This window comes from Staurois parvus, unplaced genomic scaffold (assembly GCF_062004578.1).
Source record: "Staurois parvus isolate SC_StPar_1 unplaced genomic scaffold, SC_StPar_1.0 ptg000116l, whole genome shotgun sequence".
Taxonomy (NCBI): domain Eukaryota; kingdom Metazoa; phylum Chordata; class Amphibia; order Anura; family Ranidae; genus Staurois; species Staurois parvus.
The window spans coordinates 3,990,969-4,013,155 of NW_028317912.1; the positions used below are offsets into that span (position 1 = coordinate 3,990,969).

Sequence of the window (22,187 nt, forward strand, 5' to 3'; positions counted from 1 at the left end):
AATGCAGACTAGGAAAGAGGCAGTATTAGGAACCATTTGGGTCTGATACAGTGCCCATTTTCTAAACAAGAATATGCTAACAGGAGGACAGAGCAATGTGGGCAGAGGAGTAGACTGCTGCTAAGCCTTTATTGTTCAATCACAAACAAGTGGGCAGCAAGGATACAAAGCTTCATTACTTGCCTGGAGTAGAGAAAAGTCAAGTCACCTGGCTGGCTGTACTGTCTGGCAAAACTGAACAAATCTCAGGAATGGATGCACAGAAATACAAATGCATTGGCATGTTAAACAGCACCCATGAAGTTTGTATTTGCTGGTTTGCCTGGAGTTCAACTTTAAAGTGGTTGTAAACCTTGAAATATTTACAAAGTACTGTGTACTTGCCTCACTTTAGAGGACTAAATGTCATATCTGCCTGCTGCTTCTTTCCTCTGCTATCAGCATGAGTCACTTCTAGCACATTTTCCTGACAACAAGAGAAAAGAGGTGATGGGGAGGGAATTCCAGCAGATTGGCACACTCTATTACTCTGTTCCTGTGAGCTGTGTGAAGGGGGGGGGGTGTCCCTTCCCTCCAATCAGCTGATCAGCTGTCAGAGTTCTCCTCACTTAGCTCTGCAGAGTTCAACTTCAGCTCTCTGTCCCTTTATTTTGACAGTTCAGACAAACTATAAAATTCTGGACTTTGAATGGCTATAGAGAAAAGAAGACCGCTGATAAACAGGTACAACTTATGCAGGAGGATTTGTTCCAACATTGATTATATTTGATTATATGTAAGAGTTTACAACTACGTTAACAAAAAAAATGCTTGACTCTCTTGAACTAATAGAAGTTTTCCTTCCTGTGCTCCAAATGTCAGTCATGGTGCAATGATGGGTACAGATACACTATGAATACTACTGATATCCAATGGTCCTAAAAGAAGGTGGTAACAATGAACAAATTATTTTGAGTGTCTGCTTTAGGAGATTAGGGAATTAACATACATGCAACTTTCTCATCATAATGGTTTTTAGAAAATGAAAAGTCAGCAGCTACAAATATTATAGCTGCTGACTTTTATGAAAAAGACACTTACAAGCCCGTGCAGCACAATACTGCACATGTGCGAGCCACAGCAGTGCTGTGAGACTGGTCTTGCAGTCTCCTAGGACATGTGATGTGTCCCAGGAAGTTGCAGGAAGGTAAAGTTGGGCCAAGCTGATGTAATTCTTGCCTATGTGAGTATTGTGGGAGTGGAAGCGGGTACCTGTCACAAAAAGGTTCCCGCTCTCTGAAGGGAAAAAAAAAAAATTGTTAAAGGAGGGGATGAACAGTACATTTATTTTCAAGTGAAGGTCCACTTTAAGAAATGGGTGCATAATTGCTAACTGGTTATGTTTAGAGATCTTTTTACAAAGGAGTTTTTTTAATTTAGAGGATTGCAGCACAAGAAAAATATTGACTCCATACGCGAGTCTAGCTAATGTTTCAAGTCACTGCAAGTAACATTTCCAAAAATATCCACAGGAGAGTACAATATAGTATAAAGAGACCACATAGATCAATAAGAATCAGCATGTGGAAGTGTCAAAAGGCCATCTAAACAAGTTGCGAGGGCTTTGTTCAATAGATATAGAAAGGGATTTTGAAATTGGCCACAGAATTGGAATCTAAGCACCAAAAACTGCAGAGCATAGTAAGCACAAATATACAAAAGTCAGATATACCCAAGCCTGCGTGGATCCGTACACATCAAAAGAGTTTTTAATGTATTACAGAAAGAGGGTAGGGTGAGAATGAGAGAAGGCAAGAAAGAAGAAGAAAAAGAAGGGAAAAAAAGGGAAAAAAAAAACCGGGGGGGGGGGTGCGAGTTCTTTAAAGATTTATTCTTTAAATATTTGACATTTCAGTAGTCTATAAACTCACACATAAATGCTGTCAAATATATACCGTATGCATTTACTTGAGAGATCCAGATGAAATAAAACCCCAGAACTCATCAAAGCATGCATGGAATGTGTCCCAGCCAATGTACCTTATATGTAAGGCTAATGGAATGTATTGGAAGACCCAGACCAGAATCCCAGGACACTGTCTGACTAAACTGTGATTTTGCATAACATGAAACTAAAGTTCAGAAAACACAACTCTGCAGTATAGTCCAGTCCTCCTGGAAGAGCTGCTGATGTGTTAAACAGCTGGATGTATGAATGAAGTTTCTTGTAGAGAAGTGTTTGACACTATGATCTCTATTTGCACTGCAAAAAGATCTCTAAACACAATTGCCTGTAAGAATAAAAAAAAAAAAGTCTGGATAAATTCCAATAGTCAGGAGTCAAGTCTGACAACAAACTTTATTATGGTCATAAAAGAAAGCATATGGTCACTAATTCTTGAAGTAAACAGTAAAATGTCTAAAGTAACAACTATTGCAAAAAGCTGATAATGAAAAACACCTGTTTACAAAGCTAAGCTGCTGAAGCTCAAATTACACACATAGCTGAAAGAGAAAGGAATGCCTCTCCCTCCTTCCCTCCCTTCCTACTCTATACAGATTTTTTAATTAGAGAAATATAGTGATAGAAAGAAAACTACTGTTGCGTTCTTTCATTAATGCTTAAGTTCACCTTTTTGAGCATGTTACACATTACACCCAACACAGAGTGTAACATGCTCAAGCACATGTCCTCCTCACCCCCTTGCCCCCCCCCCAGCCCCAACCCCATGACGGTGGGCGGGGATTCCTATTTCTGCACCCTCTGTCATATTTAAAATCGGCACAGCTGTGCAAACACTTCATTCATTTACAGAGATCTGTGAATATGAAAATTACAAGTCCTGTCTGCCACCGCAGCAGACAGCTTGTAGTTCTCAATGAACTGCGAGGACACTGATGAGTGCCCTTGTAGTTGGATCACAAGCTCTGCAGCTTTCCAACTGACAGTCCATACAGAGGTACAGGCAGAAAGCTGTAGGACTGGTCTGCAGGAGCCTGACATTGCACCCGTGATCCACTGATAGTTGGCGCAATGCTTGTTAGGCTCATTGGGGAAAAAAATAATAAATGCACATTTGTTTCTGCAAAAATATTTGCTTTGATTATTTTTTCCCTGAATGTAAACTTAGTCTTTAACCACTTGCCTACCGGGCACTTATACCTCCTTCCTTACCCCCTTCCTTGCCCAGGCCAATTTTCAGCTTTTGGCGCTGTCGCACTTTGAATGACAATTGTGCGGTCATGCAATATTGTACCCATATGAAATTTTTATAATTTATTTCACACAAATAGAGCTTTCTTTTGGTGGTAAAACACACCGCTGGGTGTTTTATTTTTTGTGCTATAAACAAAAAATGAGCAAAAAAAAAAAAGTTTTTCTTTGTTTCTATTATAAAATTTAGCAATAGGTAATTTTTCTCCTTCACTGACGTGCATTGATGAGGCTGCACTGATAGGCAGTACTGATGGGCATTGATAGGCGGCACGGATAGGCGGCACTGATAGGCAGCACTGATAGGTGGCACTGATAGTTGGTACTAACTGGCGGCACTGATAGATGGCACTGCTGGGCAGCACTGATGGATGGCACTGCTGGGCACAGGTGTGGCACTGTTGGGCACAGGTGGGCAGCACTGCTGGGCACCGATCATCAGGGCACTGATCATCAGTGCCGATCGTTCCTCTGACAATTGCCGGTTCTTGGCAGTACTTTCCTCTCGCTGTGACAGCGTGAGAAAAGTGCAGCCGATAACCGGCAATTGCATTTCCCGGCGATCAGTGTGTCATTGGACACGGCTGATCACGTGGTAAAAGGCCGCTATGATTGGCCTTTTACCATATCATGTGATCAGCTGTGTCTGTAGGACACAGCAATCATGGAGATCGCCGGGGTTTCACAGGAGAGCACGTTCTGGGAGGACGTCATATGACGTCCTCCCAGAACTGGCCGGCCGCAGTGAAGCCGTCAGTTGGCTATCTGCGTTCGGCAAGTGGTTAAAGCTGAAATCAAGGCAAACCGCTAAATACAAAATTGAATGACATATATTTCTAATTGTCTTACCTGCCAAAGATCCAGAGAATTACACAGCCTTAAGAAGCAGCACAGCCAACCCGAAGACCTGACTTTTCTCTGTTGCAATTAGGCACCACAGCTAGGTCTTCTCCCTGCCCACAGCCTGAGACTAGACAGTAAAGGAGGAGCAACAAACTGATGAGGTCATTGCTTTTTCTTCTCCTATAAACATGTTTCATTTCAGCAGAGGAAAAAGCAGGACACCTCCCTCCTTCTCACATTCTGAGTGCTGCTGTCCATTAGATTACAAGAGGCTAAATCAAGTCAAATTCAGCTATTTGCAATATTTGCAGCTAAAATATATTTAATGATTTTTAAATAAATGCACAACTGCATTAATTGTCTTTTATTATATCTGACCGGAGTTCAGCCTTGATAAAACCTTGAATGCTCTGCACACCAAGTATTGTAGGTGCACCCCACAATAAATATTAACAAAAAAATGGCTAGCTCTGACTAGATGGGCACTTGGCAGTAATCTGCCTATTTCTGGTTTATACTCTGCACATTTCTTGCATATTACAATGATCAAAATATTTGTAGTCTCTTCAATTGCTATTCCAGAGCCAACCCAATGGAAAACACAGCTTTACATTGGCTTCCCTGCAAACATCAGTGGCACTGTCCAAGGCAAAACATTAGGGATTTAAGCAATAAATCAGGTCTGTACTTAAAGTGGAACTTCACTCATTTTACCAGCTTATTCAGGCCATAGACGGGTCGAAAATCGGCTGATTTAAAAAAAAAAAAAAATACGGTCATTCGTTCAGTCGACGTTACCACCAACGGGAAAAAAAAAAAAAAAAAAAATCGACCGACTAAATCATAAAGTTCACCCCATAACTTCTGTCTCTTGCAGGTCACGGCTCATGCGTGGATTTTTTATCTGTAAAACAATCGGCTGATTTGCCCATCATTGCCGTCAAAATCGGCTGCAAATTTTCCAACATGACCGATAAAAAAACTGTGCAAAAAACCCGAAAAACTGCCGACCAATTAACCCACTAACAGTGCGATTTTTTTTTTTCGGCCGAAAAATCGGCCGATTTTCGACCCGTCTATGGCCGGCATTACTCCCTTGCACCTCCTCCCCCCTCATTCATACACATTTGCAAAAAAAAAGTAAAATGTAAAAACATGTTTATATATATTTTTTTCAAGTTCTAAATGCTAGGCATTTTCTACCTTAATGCATTCTCTGCATTAAGGTTAAAAACGTCCCAGTGTGTGTGTGTTTACACTAAACTGCTCCTGAAGAGTGTATGCAAAGTGGAGGTGAACATAAACTGACCTCATGGCATGGAAGCCATTTCTTCTATAAAACCCATGAGATATGATATTTTTAACTCCCTTTAACCAAGCCATGCCAATGTACATGATTTACCTTGATTTTCTATTTGCTGGTTTTCATCCACAAAATTCCAGAACTTATCCCGTCCTTCATCCGCAAGAAATTCACTGCAGGAGTAAATGAGAAGGAAATGTTTAAGAATCTGCTGGTACTAAAAACAACCGAATTAATAATTTTGATAACACTTAAGGCCCAATTTAAGTTTGGCCTTGCCACTTCTCTCCAAGGACATAATTTTCAACTGTGGGTAACACAAGTGTACTTTAAATTGCCATAAGATCCCAAGATCTGTATAGCCCTCTTCATTTAAAAAAAAGTAGAAAAACCACATTGTACTTATCCCCAACAGACCCAAACTGCAAACGTTCCTCTACAACGCTCTGAGAAACGGATATGAATATTTCAATAAAGTTAACCAAATGGCAGGAAATCGCTAACAATCTATCCAAAATCTCAGTCAACACAGTCAACACAAAGCTGATAGAATCCAAATGTAAGATGTGCCCACAAAAATTGTGAAAATGCACTCGACAGCCTCGCTAGTTTTAGGCACTGAGGCCAACCTGGGACCATGCACCATATTTGGTGGCAATGCCCCAAGTACTCAGATTTTGTATCATAATATTTAGCCTCATTTATTCAGTCACAGGGTTACATGTTTGCAGATCTCCTGGATTAGTTTTATTCCTGAAATTACCCCCTGAGATTTTAAAGAACTCTAAACAGTTGATTTTCCATATGACTTTAGCAGGTAGGATAACTATAGGGAAACATTGGAAGCATGCAAGCTAAATTGGATTATGGTTAATGATGGGCTCACTTGTACCCTCCATAATACCACTGCAAAATTTGATAAGACATGGAATCCATAGATCAAAAATATATCTACTGACTTGCAAGTCCTGAGGCAGCCCTCAGGACTACTATCTACGTCAGAGAGATGCATATCTGGTGGCCAATTAGTTCTATGGTGTTATAACTCTGATGAATTAACTTGTCTATTATTATTTTTGAAATGTGTTTCCACCTATATTTTTGGATACCATTTCCACTGATCTTTGTACTTGAGAGATTTTGTTTATACTTGCACTGTTGACTTCAGAACTGATGAAAATGTAATAAAAATATTGAAATTAAAAAATGAGAAGAAAAAAGTCCCAGAAGTCAGCCCTGCCTGAAAGGTCAGTTGACTGAGCTCCCCTTTTAACATGAGGACACTATGCAGGATACCAGGGGCTCCATACTGACTCTGCATTTTGTAAATGAAACATAAAATGTTGGCATAATGTGGATTGTTTACTGCAGTGTCCAGCAGAGAACAAAAAAACCCCATGACCTAGCTCCCCCCCCCCCCCCCAACACTTTAAAGGTTAAATGTTTATTAATGCGTAGCACACACTATCAGTTTTTTTTTCATTCAACCCAGAGGGCTGAACAAAAAAAATTGAAGAGCAATTGGCAGATCTTTTTCGATCATGCCCATTCAACAGAAGCCGGACAAATGTCTGGCTTCTGTCGGACCGGAGAGCGTACTCACGGACCAAATGTCAGTTAGTTTCTATTGAACCGGCCTGTACTGTCCAATATTCGGCCCATGTATAAAGGGCCTACGTCTAAAGGTAGAGGACTGAGATATAATGCTTACACTGTCCTTTGCTATGGCAGACTTCTGACACTCACCTCCGACGCTCTGGGTTGTGGGCAGGCCCTCACTGTACTCGTGTACAATGTAGTACTGCTAGTCCTGACATGACTGCTGGTGGAACGCCAAAGAGAAGATGCTTGGGCAGACCAGTCGTACAGATGGAAGGAGAATGTCGGACTGAGCAATAAGGTAAGTATTAGAGAGCTTCTTCATCTACCTGTAGACTTAATGACCCTTTGAACATTACAATGCGATGATATCTCAGTCCTGTAAGGATAATATACTTAGCAGCTGCCTTTGTGGAGACATACTTTAACTTCCTCATTCCCCTCCTTAGCTTTCCCTCTTTCCCTGCCTTGACCCCCTTCCATGCCCATTTTACTTTTAACCCTCCCCCCCTTCATCCCTCCAGAGGGTGTGTCTCCCTGCAACAACAGGTGACCTTGACAATCATTGATTGATCTTGTCTTTATTGATTATATGATCTTTAGTATGTTCCTTCTGAAATTACCTTTATGTACCTAGTCCTTGTATTCTGTTGTTTACTATGATATGCTACTCTCTATCCTCAAACATTTCACTGACAAAACATTACAGTGCGCAGGGTACAAACATCCCAGAGATTCAGCTTTAAACATTTAAAGCCTAACGGGGAAAAGAAGAAAAATGGGCTTATTATTTTATTAGCAGCAGTCTCTAAAGAACATGTATACTGTTTCTAGCTTGTGCTCCTGTGTTTGTGCTTCACGTAATTGAAGTGTACACTAAGCATCTGTAAAGCTTCCCATCTGGCTGCAGTTTCTGCTGCATCCAGTGGAAAGTAGTCTATCCACATCAGTAAATTACATGAATACTTATTTATACTCTGTACAGACAGCACTTTAGAGGACAACAAAGTGATTGTAAAAGATGTGTATTGATCCTGGACAGAAAAAGATAGAGGGGCAGAAGACCTGATCCTTGAAGTAAAGGATTGGCAGATCAGGAACCAGGACACAAAGGTAAATACATGAGAAGGGAAATGGCACTGCAGCCAAGTTCACTGCTTTATTTGATTTAATTAGCCAAACAAAGAACCCTTCACTCCTGAGCCTGCAGCAATGGTAAGACAGGTTCCACTACTACACAGATTTCCAGCCTGTTTTAGCTAGTGAGCAGCTTTGAAATCACCAATTCGTAGCACGCCACACTTTGCAAGGACTCTCTAAATAAATGAATGGTAATAATACATTTATTGCTGAACTCCAGGTAGATAAAAAAAAGACAGGTAATGTGTTCATTAAAAAAACAAACAAAAAAACATGAAAGCTGAAACCCCTGAAAAATCCTCTCTTGCAGTGGGACTCTCCCCGCACTGCAAGGTTTATACCCAGGATACCAGTATAAAGGACTTAAATCTAATCCTGCACTCCCTCCCCCAGCAGCCAGCAGTCTCCACTTATCCCTGATATTCCAAAGTGGGTGGGCCCTCAGGGTATCAAGGTACAATGCGGGGCTATTGGCCCTGCATTGTACTTGATGGTATGATTGTGCCTTTGACTGACTAAGCACCTTAGAGAAGTGTCTGCAGGGGCATAGCATGGAGGGAGCCAGCAGAGGAGTGGAGAGTGGAGTCTTAACGTGAAAGAAAACTTAACTCCAGATAGGTTACATAAAGCCCATCTTATTTCCTGACTTGGGGATGTCCAGTATCATCTAGCCCTTTCTTACCCAACTTTACTGTACCTGGTCTCCTTTCATTCATGGAGGATCAGCATCACATATGGGCATAACCTATGGCATTCTGCATGTAAATGCAGCCTACCTATTAATGGTTAATTCTACAGACTGATTACCACCCATCAAGGCATTTTGATACTTGCACAACTCCTCAGAAGTGCCAGACCATTGCTTGTCTCAAGGCTGAGGATTCGAGATGAGTGCTGATGCAGATGCAGACTGCTGTGATTTTTTTCATCACATTGAGCATAGAGATGCACAGAGGCCCAGCATGGGCGGAAGGAAATAAAATTGTTTGATTCATCCAACACAGTCAGTGTTGATAGGGGAATCCCTGCTGCTACGCTACTGTGTTCTGCCAGCAGGGAGCCTTCCCTGCCAGCAAAACACAATGATCACTGCTGGCAGCTATAGCAGCCAGCAGTGGTTGTATGAAATAATCTGACAGACTGGATGTACTGCAAGCAATCAATAGATCAACTTCAGTACAATCAGCCTGCCCACTGCTGAACTTTCCAAGATTTGATTCAACTACAACCAGCTTTAGTCCTATTTTGTTCACAATACTCTCACATGGGTGAGCGCTGATGGATAGCTGTATCTCGACTGACCCCTAAAACATGACTTCAGAAAGTTAAGCACATAGCTGATAAAGGTGAATTTTTTTAACCTGCCAAAAAAAAGAGTTCTGTTGCTACACCCTGCCAAGCTTTACGGTTTAGGGTGACACTATTATTCAGAACATGCAGCCCTACAACCTGATCATTGGACTATGAATGAGTATTATATCACAGGTGGGGTTATTTCTGTGCTCCCCTTTACTGAAAGCTGCCTTAGCTCTTCTCTGCTTTGCCATTAGCCTGCAACTTACTAGGAAGACAACATACAGTACACAGCACTGCTCCCCCCTCTAAGCTACTACAGTTACAAGGGATGTCAGTCTCACATCAGGGCTTCTGTCAGCACTCCATACCTAGTCCAGAAAAACACCAAAGCCGGAGTACAAACATGATCCAAGGATCACACCAGGACTCCAGCTTTGGCGTTTTTCTGAACACCGTACAACAGAATAAAGCCAAGATAGCTCAAAACCTGGAGAACATTTTTTTCTGGTGTGCAGTGAATTGTGGAAATTTAACAAAAAAAATTGAGTTTAGGTGACTTTATCAGCAGCCAAAATGAACTCAGATTGAATATTTAGACATCATGTACACATAAACTCACCTAGTCATTAAACTCTCCTGACAGCAGAAAAACGTGTGTAAACATGTTACCGTGTTTACTCGCGTTTAGCGCTTGGACATTTATTTATTTGATTGGCCAGAGTATTTTCCATTGACATGGATAAATGCACAAGTGCTAAACGCAGCTAGCATTCAGCTGCCTTTTAACGTCTTTAGTGGTTTTTGGCCAAAACGTTCCTCTCTTGAATACGATTATTTTGTGTTCAGAGGAGGAACGTTTAACTGCCCTTGAACTCTGCAGCTCCTAAACTCTGGTAAAATTATATGTGTACATGGACATAGGCTTTCATTTAGTTTAGTTCAGGGGCTTTGGCAAAAAAAAAAAAAAGCCAATAGCTCCTAAACTCACATTCAGGAGCAGCAGTGTACATGAGGCCTTAGACCAAATAGTGTGTTTTTATACTTGCCTGGAGGTCCACTCCGAATTATCTTTGTTGGCTCCTCACATTAAAAAGTCTTACCTGGCTTCCAGCAGCAAGGATGTAGAAGGCCACTTGGTGGTGAGGGACATGGTGATGGCCTTGGAATCTGCACTCACTGAAGAAAGGCAAAAGCCCAAACCCAGAAGTAACCATAGTGAATCCATCGTGCTGCCAGTGTCTGCAGAAAAGCAGATGTACATATTAGAATTAGAAGTAATCTGATCAAATGAAGTGTACACAGTTTTATAGGTAAAGCACTGTGTAAATTAACTGTGCTATATAAGTACCTGTAATAATAAATAAATTACATGATGCTAAACTTTTTACACCTTCAAACACTTTTGTAAAAACTCACCACAGTTTGTTTTCACTCTTTATAACACTTGTACACATAACCAATGACTCCACCTCGTCCGCACGAAAAATTGGCCAATAATCACGCCGTTAGTAGGGCCAGCCCGTTGGCCGTTTTTTGCAGATCTCCTCATTTATTTGTATTGGTCATGCTGGAAAATCCACGAAAAACGGTCGTTTTTTGTGGATTTTCCAGCATGACCAATAAAAATAAATGAGGAGATCTGCGAAAAACGGCCAATGGGCTGGCCCCACTAACGGCATGATTATTGGCCAATTTTTTGTGCGGACGAGGTGCAGTCATTGGTTACACGGGTGACAGCATCGGCAATGGGGCAGACCGATTTTTCGTTTATCGGCCGAGAATTCGGCCGATAAATGGCCCGTCTATGGCCTGCATTAGAGGTGGTGTGAATGAGGACAGCCTAAACAAGGAAAAATTGTCATTCTGGTTTTGTTTTAAAAAAGGGAAAAAGTTGAAGTTTTCTCATTACAGGTTGAGACCTGATTATGATTTTTTTCTTTTAGTAATTTGCTATTAAAGTTTACATTTTTCTATACATTGTGAAAGCTCTGTGATCCTCAAAAATAACCAATCTTCTCATGGTCTTTCCTACAAGTATTGCATGTACACTGTGTCAGTTAGAATACCTCCCCAAACAGGGAATGAGAACACATTCGCCTTTTTACTAACCCATAGGCTCCATGCACACTGGGAATTTTAATAACGCTGGTAATGTTAACTGTGTAAAGTCACGTTAAAAACTTGAGTTTTTTAGCATTTTTGCATTTAGCGGCGTTTTGCTGAGTTTTTTTTGAATTTGCGTTTTTAGCGGGTTTTTTTACCAAACAAAATTTTTTTTGCCCAAAAAAATCCCAAAAACATTAGTTTGCCGAGATTTACCACGTTTTGCCATATTTTTCAATGTTAGAGCATTTTTAAAGCTAAAAAAACTCCTCTAGAAACCCACAAGTTCTGTTTTTAGTTTTCCAGAAAAAAAAAACACCCCAGAAAAAAACGTCAATTACAGTCTATATGTGCATGGACACATAGGAAACATGCTGGGGGTTTACTGGCTGTAAAAAAAAACATCAAAAGCCAAGAACAGCCGCTGTAAAAATGTCCAGTATGTATGAGGACTTAATTGTGTGCTGGCTATAGTTTATTCTTTGGGTCCTTTGTACAATGCTACTATAAGTTCTGTTTTCTACGCCCACTGATGTGTTAACTCTCTGGATTGTTCAGATTTGTTTGTACTCTGTCTTTTTGAAAATAAAAAAAATCAAACTCTTATCTGCCACTACACATGGACACGCATGCAAATAGAGGTCATGCTCATAAATGTGAAGCTGTGTGGCCATCTTGGATTGATAACCACTGAACAGCCACAGACTAACTTTTTATAATCAGGGGATCCCCTATTGTGCCCAGGGCCTCTTTTCTCCCTGTTCATGTTGCAGTCAACTGTCCTTCCAACTGGAAGACCCCCCATTCATAAACACTATGGGCCCTGTTTGTGGGAGACAGCACTCCCCCTGCCTCTTAAACCTGAGGACTGGGGAGATCACTATACTCACTATCACATCATATCTCTATCATATTCTCTAGAAACAATTGTATTCCATGTCTGTTTTAAATGTTTATTTTTCTTTCTTACCAGGGATCTCCCTATGTGATGTGACCTTCTGGAGTTCATAAGCACTTATACTGGATCATAAGATCAGGTTGCATAGTAGACAATCTCCGAAGCAAGGCTAAGTTCTATTCCTTCCACCATTAACCCATCTACAGTTGTGCTCAAAGGTTTGCATAAATTGTGATATTTTGGCATTGATATTGAAAATATGACTGATCATGCCAACAAATGCTCTTTTATTGAAGGATGATGATCATATGAAGCCATTATCAAATAATTGTTTGGCTCCTTTTTAAATCATAATGATAACAGAAATCACCCAAATGGCCATGATCAAACGTTTACATACCCTGGAATGTTTGGCCTTGGTACAGACACACAAGGTGACACACACGGGTTAAAATGCCAATTAGAGGTTAATGTTTCACATCTGTGGCTTTTTAAATTGCAATTAGTGTCAGTGTATAGTCAATGAGTTTGGTAGCTCTTACATGGAAGCACTGACTAGGCTAGATACTGAGCCATGGGGATCAGAAAAGAACTGTCAAAAGTCCTGCGGAACAAGGTAATGGAACTTTATAAAGATAGAAAAGGACATACAAAGATGTCCAAAGCCTTGAATATGCCAATAATTACTGTTAAATCACCTATTAAGTGGAAAGTTCAGGGATCTCTTGATACCAAGCCAAGTACAGATCTGCTCATACCCATAAAACTTACTTCAGTTCAGTAAAATGTTAAAATATGTGTAAACCCCAACTGAATGACATTTTGCTCACTAAAGTACTGTGTTTCATAAACAATTGATTTCTTTTTTTTAAATAAATACCGTTTTCACCTTTTTAAATTTTTGTTTCCCCTTAATACTCAGTAGTAGTCAAATTAGTTGATATAATGGGTCTCAAATGCAGCCACTGACATCAACCAGTCAACCCTCTTTACAAATCAGTCCTTCCTTATTTGTGCTCCTAACACCTCCTTAAAATATTACTTATGACATATTTGATGTTACTCTCTCTCGAGAGCGAGATCCATTATATAGAAAGAATTGAGGAAAAAAGAAACGAAAAAAAAGGGATAAACAGCACCTGTCATTTCCTTTATCCACCTCCCGTCTGGCCGTTGTATATAAACGGCCGGACGGTGGCAGTGCAGGGGCGGGTGACAGTTTATAAACGGCCTCCCCGCCCCCCCCTTGTGCGTGCTCCCTGGAAGCGCGCAGCACTGTGATCTGGTGCCCGCTGTGTCCTCCAGACATAGTGGAACACCAAACGTCGTACGGGACCTCTGTGTGAGGTCCCGATCATGTGATCACTGATTGGCCAATCAGTGATCACATGCAGAGTAGTAAGCAAGATGTCACTTCTGACATCATTGCTTACTACGTGTGAAATCTGTGAATGATCACAGAGATCACATGGTACAAGGTTATTCACAACAGCCTTGTACCATGTGATAAGCTGTGACCAATCACAGCTCCCACAGTATTTCTCAATGGCTGCAAGAATGCAGCCACAGAGGAGAAATGATTGCTGTTACAGCCTTTATAGGTGTAAAAGCAATCAGTGTTAAAAAAAAATAATAATCTTCATCACCCCCCACAAGCAGTACAGTGTTACCATGGTGACACTGTACTGCTAGGGTGACAGTATGTAAAAAAACAAAAAAACATAAATAATAAATATAAAAAATAAAATAAAAATGTAAAAAAAATTTAAAAATTATACTTTTGATTATAAACTAATTTGGGTTATTTATTTTTTTTTACTAAAAAGATAACTGAATAAATTTTGGCCAAGATTTATGATGAAATATTATTTATTTGCAAAATTTTATAAAAACACTTTTTTAAAAAATGTTTGGAATTTTCATTTATATAGCAAAAAAATAAAAATCCCAGTGGTGCATAAATACCACCAAAATAAAGCTTTATCTGTCTCAAAAAAATGCTAAAAAATTCATATGGGTACAGTGTTGCATGACTGCGCAATTGTCATTCAAAGTGTGATAGCACTGAAAGCTGAAAATTGTCCTGGACAGGAAGGGGGTAAAAGTATACGGACTGGAAGTGGTTAAAAAAAGTGTGTTGCTTTTACTTATTTGCTTTCCCACTTCATAGTCCTAAGGCACTGGTGACATAGTCCAGGCTGCACAGATGAAGAAGACGTCACTGGTGTATTCAGGGACACCTTGTTCCTAAACTGTGAAGTGTTCCTGTACAGCACAATGTCATGTTGTGCCTCATCTCACACATGTGCTGTAAAACATTAAACTCATCTGTTCAGGAAAAAACATTTCTACCCAAGATAGGATCTCCAGGAAGGACTTTTTTCCCCAACACCACCAAGTTTGAATAAAGTGATATTGAAATCTTTTTTATTAATAAATTAGATAACAATTTACATGCATTTACTTTTTTTTTTATATATATAAATTTCCTCCTCTGAGCTCCCTCTTCAAAACTCTCCCCCTGGCCACACTGCCATACTTCTGTTCTATGTGTGCCCCCTGTGCAACCAGAAGCAAATGCAGTCCTGTAAGAGTCCCCTCTATGTAAGCACTCCCATTTGGAAGTACAACTGTACATGCAGCCATTGAGAGCAAAATGCACAGAGGGACACAGCCACTGTCAATCACCACTGTGGAGGAAGAGGAGGAGAGGCTTGCGCTCTGCGTCCCTCTCGCACTTCCTGTGTGTGCAGTGCTCTGAGCAGATGTGTGTACGGCTGTAGTTTCAAGCAGGAGCCCCAACGTAGGAGGCTCTGTGGGACTCTTTAAAAAAAACAAAAACAAAATAACAAAGATGTCATACTTACCTGTGCTGTACAGTGGTTTTGCACAGAGCAGCCCTGATCTTCTTCTCTGGTACCCCACAGGCGCTTCTGGCTCCAACCTCTTGACCAGTGCCTCTATAGCAAGCTGCTTGCTATGGGGGCACTGGTGCATACTTGCTCCCGAGCCCTGGTCTATGTATTCATAGAACACATAGAGCTGTGGCTTGGCCCTGCCCCCCACTCTCTCCTCATTGGCTCACTAGCTGTGATTAACAGCAGTGGGAGCCAATGGCTCCCACTGCTGTCTCAGCCAATGAGGAGAGGGAGTCCTGGGACAGCCAAGGTTCTTGTGCACATTGCTGGATCAAGAGGGGGCTCGGGTGAGTATTGGGGGGAGCAGCACATAGAAGGTTTTTTACCTTCATGCATAGAATTCAGCCTCTACAACCACTTTAAAGAAGTAAAGCCAAAGCTCTTTTGGTCATACTTCTGTGGATCACTGGAGTTCAGTTCGTTCTGCACTCCTGTGACCCATCTTCAGCTGAGAGCGAATTGAAGTCTGCCGTCAGCTGACATCACTCAGCTGGTCCAGGCTGGGGAAAGATCCTAACTTTAAAGTCGGGATCCACCCCAGAGTCTGGAACAGCACCTGGCTAGCCTCTCAGTGATCTGCTGGGAACCTTAGCCAGCCGCTACCTCCCCCTTCACAGTTCAGTGCTCCGGTGAGCATGGGGGGAGGCAGAGCAGACAAAGTGACTGACAGTCCCGCTCTCTGCTCAGAGTGAGAAATCAGCAATCAGTGGTCATGTGATTGCTGAGTTCTCACACTTAGAGCCAGCAGGGGACATATGCAGCATTGGTACGCTGCTACATCCATCCAGGTAAGTATGAGTTAAAAAAAAAAAATAAAAGAAATCCCACACTTCTCTTTTAAATCTGCTAGAACATCTAACACTCCCCTCTCCCTAGACTGACAATGTTGCTGTATGCAGTGTCCCCTCTGCTCCATCATCCAGAGTGCAGGCACCCTAATACAGGAGGTGTGTTACTGGCCAGATCACCAGGTGAAAACAGAGGGGAAAAGCCTGAAAAGAAAATGAATGCAGCCATCATATCTAATGATTGGTAAGCTGCAATACATCACATTTTGGGTTTAATACCACTTTAATGTGTTAAAGGATAAGTTCACCTTTGGGAATACGTTACATGTTCTACCCGTGTTTAGGATGCACCAGCCCACTTCATCATTCTCAAAACTTGACTTTTATTAGTAAAACTGTGGTAAGTAATATACGCACACCAGTAAATCTCAAGACAAGTGAGCGCTTAAAACAACTTATAAAATCAATAAGTGAACAAAATTAAAACGAGAAAATAGCAGCTGAACACCAAAAAGGTACCATAAAAACCTTCACAATAATCAGAATGCATAAAAGGGAGAGGTGCAGCGCTAACTTGATAAATATACACTTATATAATTATATAAACCAATGTTAAGGTGCTGTTAAAGTGCAAAACGGTGACTAAAATAAGTATAGTCCATAACGTGTTCAAAACCCAAGAGAGTCTTCAAAAAAGCTCCAATGCCTGGATTCGTGGATGAGGTGATAAAAGTATAAAGATTGCGCACTCACCAGATACGCAATCCAAATGCGCATTCAAAGCAGATAATCCTAGGGTCCTCATATGGATCTGGTCAGATCTGGTCACAAAAGCCCCTCGCCACTTGATGGTGTTTGCCACGCATAGAGGAAAAAAGGCCGCTCTGCAGATGTAAAGGGCTCCCACCGGAGCCCAAAGAACAAAGGAGGCCAAATAGTGTGATACCTTATAGGCAAGGGGTATTTATTCCCAAAGACACACAGTATACAAGCAGAGGCAGGAGAGATACTGACCATACAAAGATAACAAATGGCCGCCGGGGCCCTCGTGGCGCCGGTCGGCGTGACGTCACACCGCTGTAGCCGCTTCCTGACGCGTTTCGTGCGAAGGCACGTAGTCATAGGGGGTTAGCACCATCAAGTGGCGAGGGGCTTTTGTGACCAGATCTGACCAGATCCATATGAGGACCCTAGGATTATCTGCTTTGAATGCGCATTTGGATTGCGTATCTGGTGAGTGCGCAATCTTTATACTTTTATCACCTCATCCACGAATCCAGGCATTGGAGCTTTTTTGAAGACTCTCTTGGGTTTTGAACACGTTATGGACTATACTTATTTTAGTCACAGTTTTGCACTTTAACAGCACCTTAACATTGGTTTATATAATTATATAAGTGTATATTTATCAAGTTAGCGCTGCACCTCTCCCTTTTATGCATTCTGAATATACGCACACCGACAGCTGAATCAAAGCTTGTCCTAGTTAAACAGCAACTTCCAGTCCACCATACATCACATCACATAGTGGGACACATGGAAATCCAAGAGACTAAAGCATTTCGAGGACTTGCCTCTTCCTCAGAGCCAACAATTCCATTGGTCACTGGTGCAAGACTCTCCAGGCTCAAAAAAAAGTGTAATACAAATTTTTTACCTGCCAAAAAATTAGCATTTTTTTTTTAACCACTGGCTTACAGGGCACTTATAACTCCTTCCTGTCCAGGCCAATTTTCAGTGCTGTCATACTTTGAATGACAATTGCACGGTCATTCAACACTGTACTCATATTAAATTTTTATCATTTTTTGAGACAGATAGAGCTTTCTTTTGGTGGTATTTAATCACCTCTGGGTTTTTTATTTTTTGCTAAACAAACCAAAAACAACTGAAAATTTTGAAAAAAAAAAGTTTTTCTTAGTTTCTGTTATAAAATTTCGTAAATAAGTGATCTTTCTCCTTCACCGATGTGCGCTAATAAGGTTGCAGTGATGGGCACTGATAGGCTGCACTGATGGGCATTTTTAGGCGGCACTGATGAGGAGGCACTGGTAGGTGGCACTGATAGGCAGCACTCATATATGGCACTGACTGGCACAGATAGCTGGCATTGAAAGGCAGCTCAGATGGGCACTGATATGTGGCATTGATGTGCACTGGTAGGCACTGATATGTGGCATTGATGTGGCACTGACAGGTAGCATTGATGAGCACTGACAGCTGGCATTGATGGACACTGACATGTGGCACTGATGGGACTACACTGATCATCAGGCACACTGTAAGCTGTCAGCTCGTGACAAGAGAAATGACAATAACCGGCATTTCCTTATTTACATGCAATCAGCTGTGATTGGACACAGCTGATCACGACAGAGCCGAAATCTTCGGCTCTTTCCGTTGATCGGTGATCCGCTGTGTCCCAGGGACACAGTGCACCACCAATTGCCACGCTGCGCGCCACTGTGGCCGCGCATATGCAGTTAGAGTGGGAGCACGTCATATGACGTCCTCCCAGAACGAGAGAACCGCCTTGCGCCCATCATTTCCTTATATGGCGGGCAGGAGGCAGCTAGAGGAACATCCTTTACCACCTCCTGCCCGCCATATAAGGAAATGACAGGAGGTGGTTCTCTCATTTTGAGAGGACGTCATATGACATCCTCCCACTCTAACCCCACAGGACGCGCAGCGTGCGGACGGAGGTGCACTGTGTCCCTGGGACACAGCAGATCACTGATCAGCAGAAAGAGCCGATGACTTTGGCTCTGTCATGTGATCAGCTGTGTCCAATCACAGCTGATCGCGTGTAAATAGGGAAATGCCAGTTATCTGCATTTCTCTGCTCACGAGCGGTCACGCTGACCACTCGTGAGGAGTGGAGAGCCGGTAATTGGCATTCCTCGGAGGGTACATGTACACTGATCATCAGGACACTGATGATCAGTGTAGCCCCATCAATGCCACCTGTCAGTACCCATCAGTGCACATCAATGCCACATATTAGTGCCCCTCTGAGCTGCCTTTCAGTGCCACCTATGAGTGATGCCAGTCAGTGCCGCCTACCAGTGCCATATATCAGTACCCATCAGTGATGCCTGTCAATGCCCATCAGTGCCACCTACCAGTGCCTCCTCATCAGTGCCGCCCATCACAGCAGCCTCATTAGCGCACATCAGTGAAGAAAAATTACTCATTTACAAAATTTTATAACAGAAAACTTTTTTTCAAACTTTTCAGTTGTTTTTGGTTTGTTTAGCAAAAAATAAATAACCCAGAGGTGATTAAATACCACCAAAAGAAAGTGCTATCTGTCCCAAAAAAATGATAAAAATTTAATATGGGTAGTGTTGCATGACCACGCAATTGTCATTCAAAGTGCGACAGAGCTGAAAATTGGCCTGGGCAGGAAGGGGGTGAAGATGCCCGGTAGGCAAGTGATTAAAGCTCATATGAGATTACAGTTGGGTGTCAACTCCCTCTTATTCCATAGAAAGCCAAGCAGACATGTGAGCAATGATTGTCTGCACCACTGAGACGTACAGACTGTATCAGAAGAAAGAGTCTGCAGCAGCTGTGTATGACAACCAATCAGCTTCTATCTTCAGCTAATTCAGTTAAGCTTAGAAAATGAAAGCTAGTAGCTGATTGGTTGACTGCTCCAGACTCTGTCTGCTCCACTTTGGATAAATTCCCTTCCATGGTTTAGCAAGTCGAGTCAATAAATGGGGGATTCCATGTAGGTGAAGTCTCCCTTCTCTGCCCAGAGCCCCGTAACGGAGAGAAGCTCTCTCCTGCTGTCCCCAGCGAGTCTCTGTTTTATCACTGAGACACTCTCTCCTTCCTCTCTCTATCCCGGGGGAAACAACTAAAGCGACTCCACACACCGGAAATGAGCTCCGTGGACCAACAACACACTTTACATCCGCCCTCACAGCACCCCTGCATTATAAACCCGAACCCCTACTCCATGTAGGAACCCAAATACACGATACTCACGGTTACCGGCTCCTTTTCCTGGAAGCGCCACACCTCCCAGGGGTCACTTCCGCTTCGCTGTAGGAAAGTGACGTCTCCTTACAAGAACAGCGGCCATTTTTCTTGTGGTCACCGCTGCCTGATTAAGTTTACAAACGGCCGTGGAAGGACATCAATGTTCTATTTCCTACTCTAGATGCTAAATAACTGCTGAGGCGGTATTATTTCTCTGGTCATTGAAAGGATTATTTAATACAGGAAGCCCAAAAGAAGAGTAATGCCTTTATCAAATATGGCGTCGGTGTGGAAAGTGGTGACTAGACCTTCGAAAGTAAAAGCTGAGAGGATAAAGTATTGCTGTGAATTATATTCTGGGCTATGAGGGTTACATTGTACAGAACTGCTGACGTTCAGGCCATGTGCAGCCAGCATTAGTGTGAGAAGCACACAAGACCTGGAGCTGTGTATTCAATGCCTCAGTTTATATGAGACATGGGCTGTACAGTGATGGCGGTGTGTAGTGATGTATGCATACCATACAGCAATGCATAGCAGTAGGCTTCCTTTTGAAACACTTTATAACTTGTGCCATGAGAACCGCTAATGGACAATTCACGCCTTTGTGGTGAACACCTTGCACGGCCAATCACTGAGGTGAATTAGACCTTGTTCACACAAGAGTACAGTAGCATATGCCTGTGTGAGAGCTGCCTTGTCCCAGGCGGGAGTGCATAGGTGTTCCATGCAGGCAGTCCCATTCATGTCAATTGGGATGCAGAGGCTCTATGGGCACAACTGCTGCTCCTAAAATGACAGCTGTGTGGGTGCGTGTCCCTGAACTCACACTGCCTGTGTTTGGGGCCACACCAGTATGGCTGTTACATTGGGAGCAGCTTCTGTGTCTGTGCAGCCTCTGCCTCCCACTTGACATGACAGGGACTGCCTGCATGGATCACCTGTGCATTCATAAGCGGGCAAAGACAGCCCTCACATGGATGTACACTTTAATACTGCAAAGAATCGCATGTGATTTGCACAGGAATGTGGTGTGATTCCTGTCCGAATTGCATGTGATTTCCCCCACCGCTCCTGTGTGATCCATGCTACTATAGAAAGAGAAGCCACATGAAGTGCAGCAATTGGAAAACAAACAGGTTAAAATGTTATCACAACTCATGGTAAAAGTGCTTAAAGCAGTAAATAATCAATAGAGAAGATAGGACTTTCAGGGTGCATAGACATGAATACCACACATTAAAAGTTATATAATTTTTATTTCGTATTTTGGTAAAACAAGAAAGGAAAAGATACAAAAACATTAAAACAATTTCAATTCTAAGAAAACCAACTGAGATTCAGACTTGGTTAGGTAAATGTAGTATACTCCCTACATGTTTCGCTCTCACGGGCTTCTTCAGGGGCGATTTTTGAGGAACTTTCTACCACCAAGGCAGTCCTGGATGTGAAAGCTCAGAGCTAGAAGAAAATTACCTAAAAAATCTTATTTGGCCTACACGTCCAAAACAGTTGTAGAGGATATAATGGGCATCAGATATCATCTGTTAAATGCTTTAGGATATATAGGTATAACCTAACAAAGATCTATTTGACCTATATGTTCACAACCATAAGAAAGGAAACAATGGACATCAAACATCCATCTGTGGAAATTGCAGAGAAATATGGAAATATGTTCTGTCTAGAGGTCTAATTGGCCTAGAATGTCCAAATAGGGTTGAAGAATATAATGGGCATCATATATCCATCTGGTAAATATTGCAATTCAAGTAGCAAGGAAAATGTAGGGAAAAAGGATTTTAATTGAGGATCAATTTTCAATTCCACCACCAGATATCAGTAAAGGACAAAAGTCCAGACGATATTAGCTCCGTTCAGATCCAATACAGCCTCCAAGATACTCAGTGTGCACTGGTGATTAGCAGAAAGCAGTAGTAAACTGCATCCAAAAAAAATCCCCTGTAAAGAAAAACATGGACGTTTCCAGGCACCCCCCTTTTCCTCATGGGATGGCAGCGGATAGGTTTCTAGTCTCCCTCAGGGTTTAAAATGAATGGGAGAAAGGTGATTGGCCAAAATGTATCAGCTGACTGGGAAGTTCTAGGGGGGC

At 41.9% G+C, this 22,187-nt stretch overlaps 1 protein-coding gene across 2 annotated transcripts in view; it reads right to left on the minus strand.

Annotated features, from left to right (window-relative positions):
• UGGT1 (UDP-glucose glycoprotein glucosyltransferase 1) overlaps positions 1–20,130 on the minus strand; it is a 126,710-nt gene extending 106,580 nt beyond the window's left edge. For both annotated transcript variants that reach the window (XM_089671963.1, XM_089671962.1), the window contains exons 1-3: positions 20,081–20,130; positions 10,475–10,613; positions 5,439–5,512 (exon numbers count right to left, since the gene is read on the minus strand). In XM_089671963.1, the coding sequence (XP_089528089.1) occupies positions 5,439–5,512; positions 10,475–10,599 (199 nt within the window). In that variant the 5' untranslated portion in view covers positions 10,600–10,613; positions 20,081–20,130. The remainder of the gene's footprint in view (positions 1–5,438; positions 5,513–10,474; positions 10,614–20,080) is intronic.
• Positions 20,131–22,187: the final 2,057 nt, after the last annotated feature.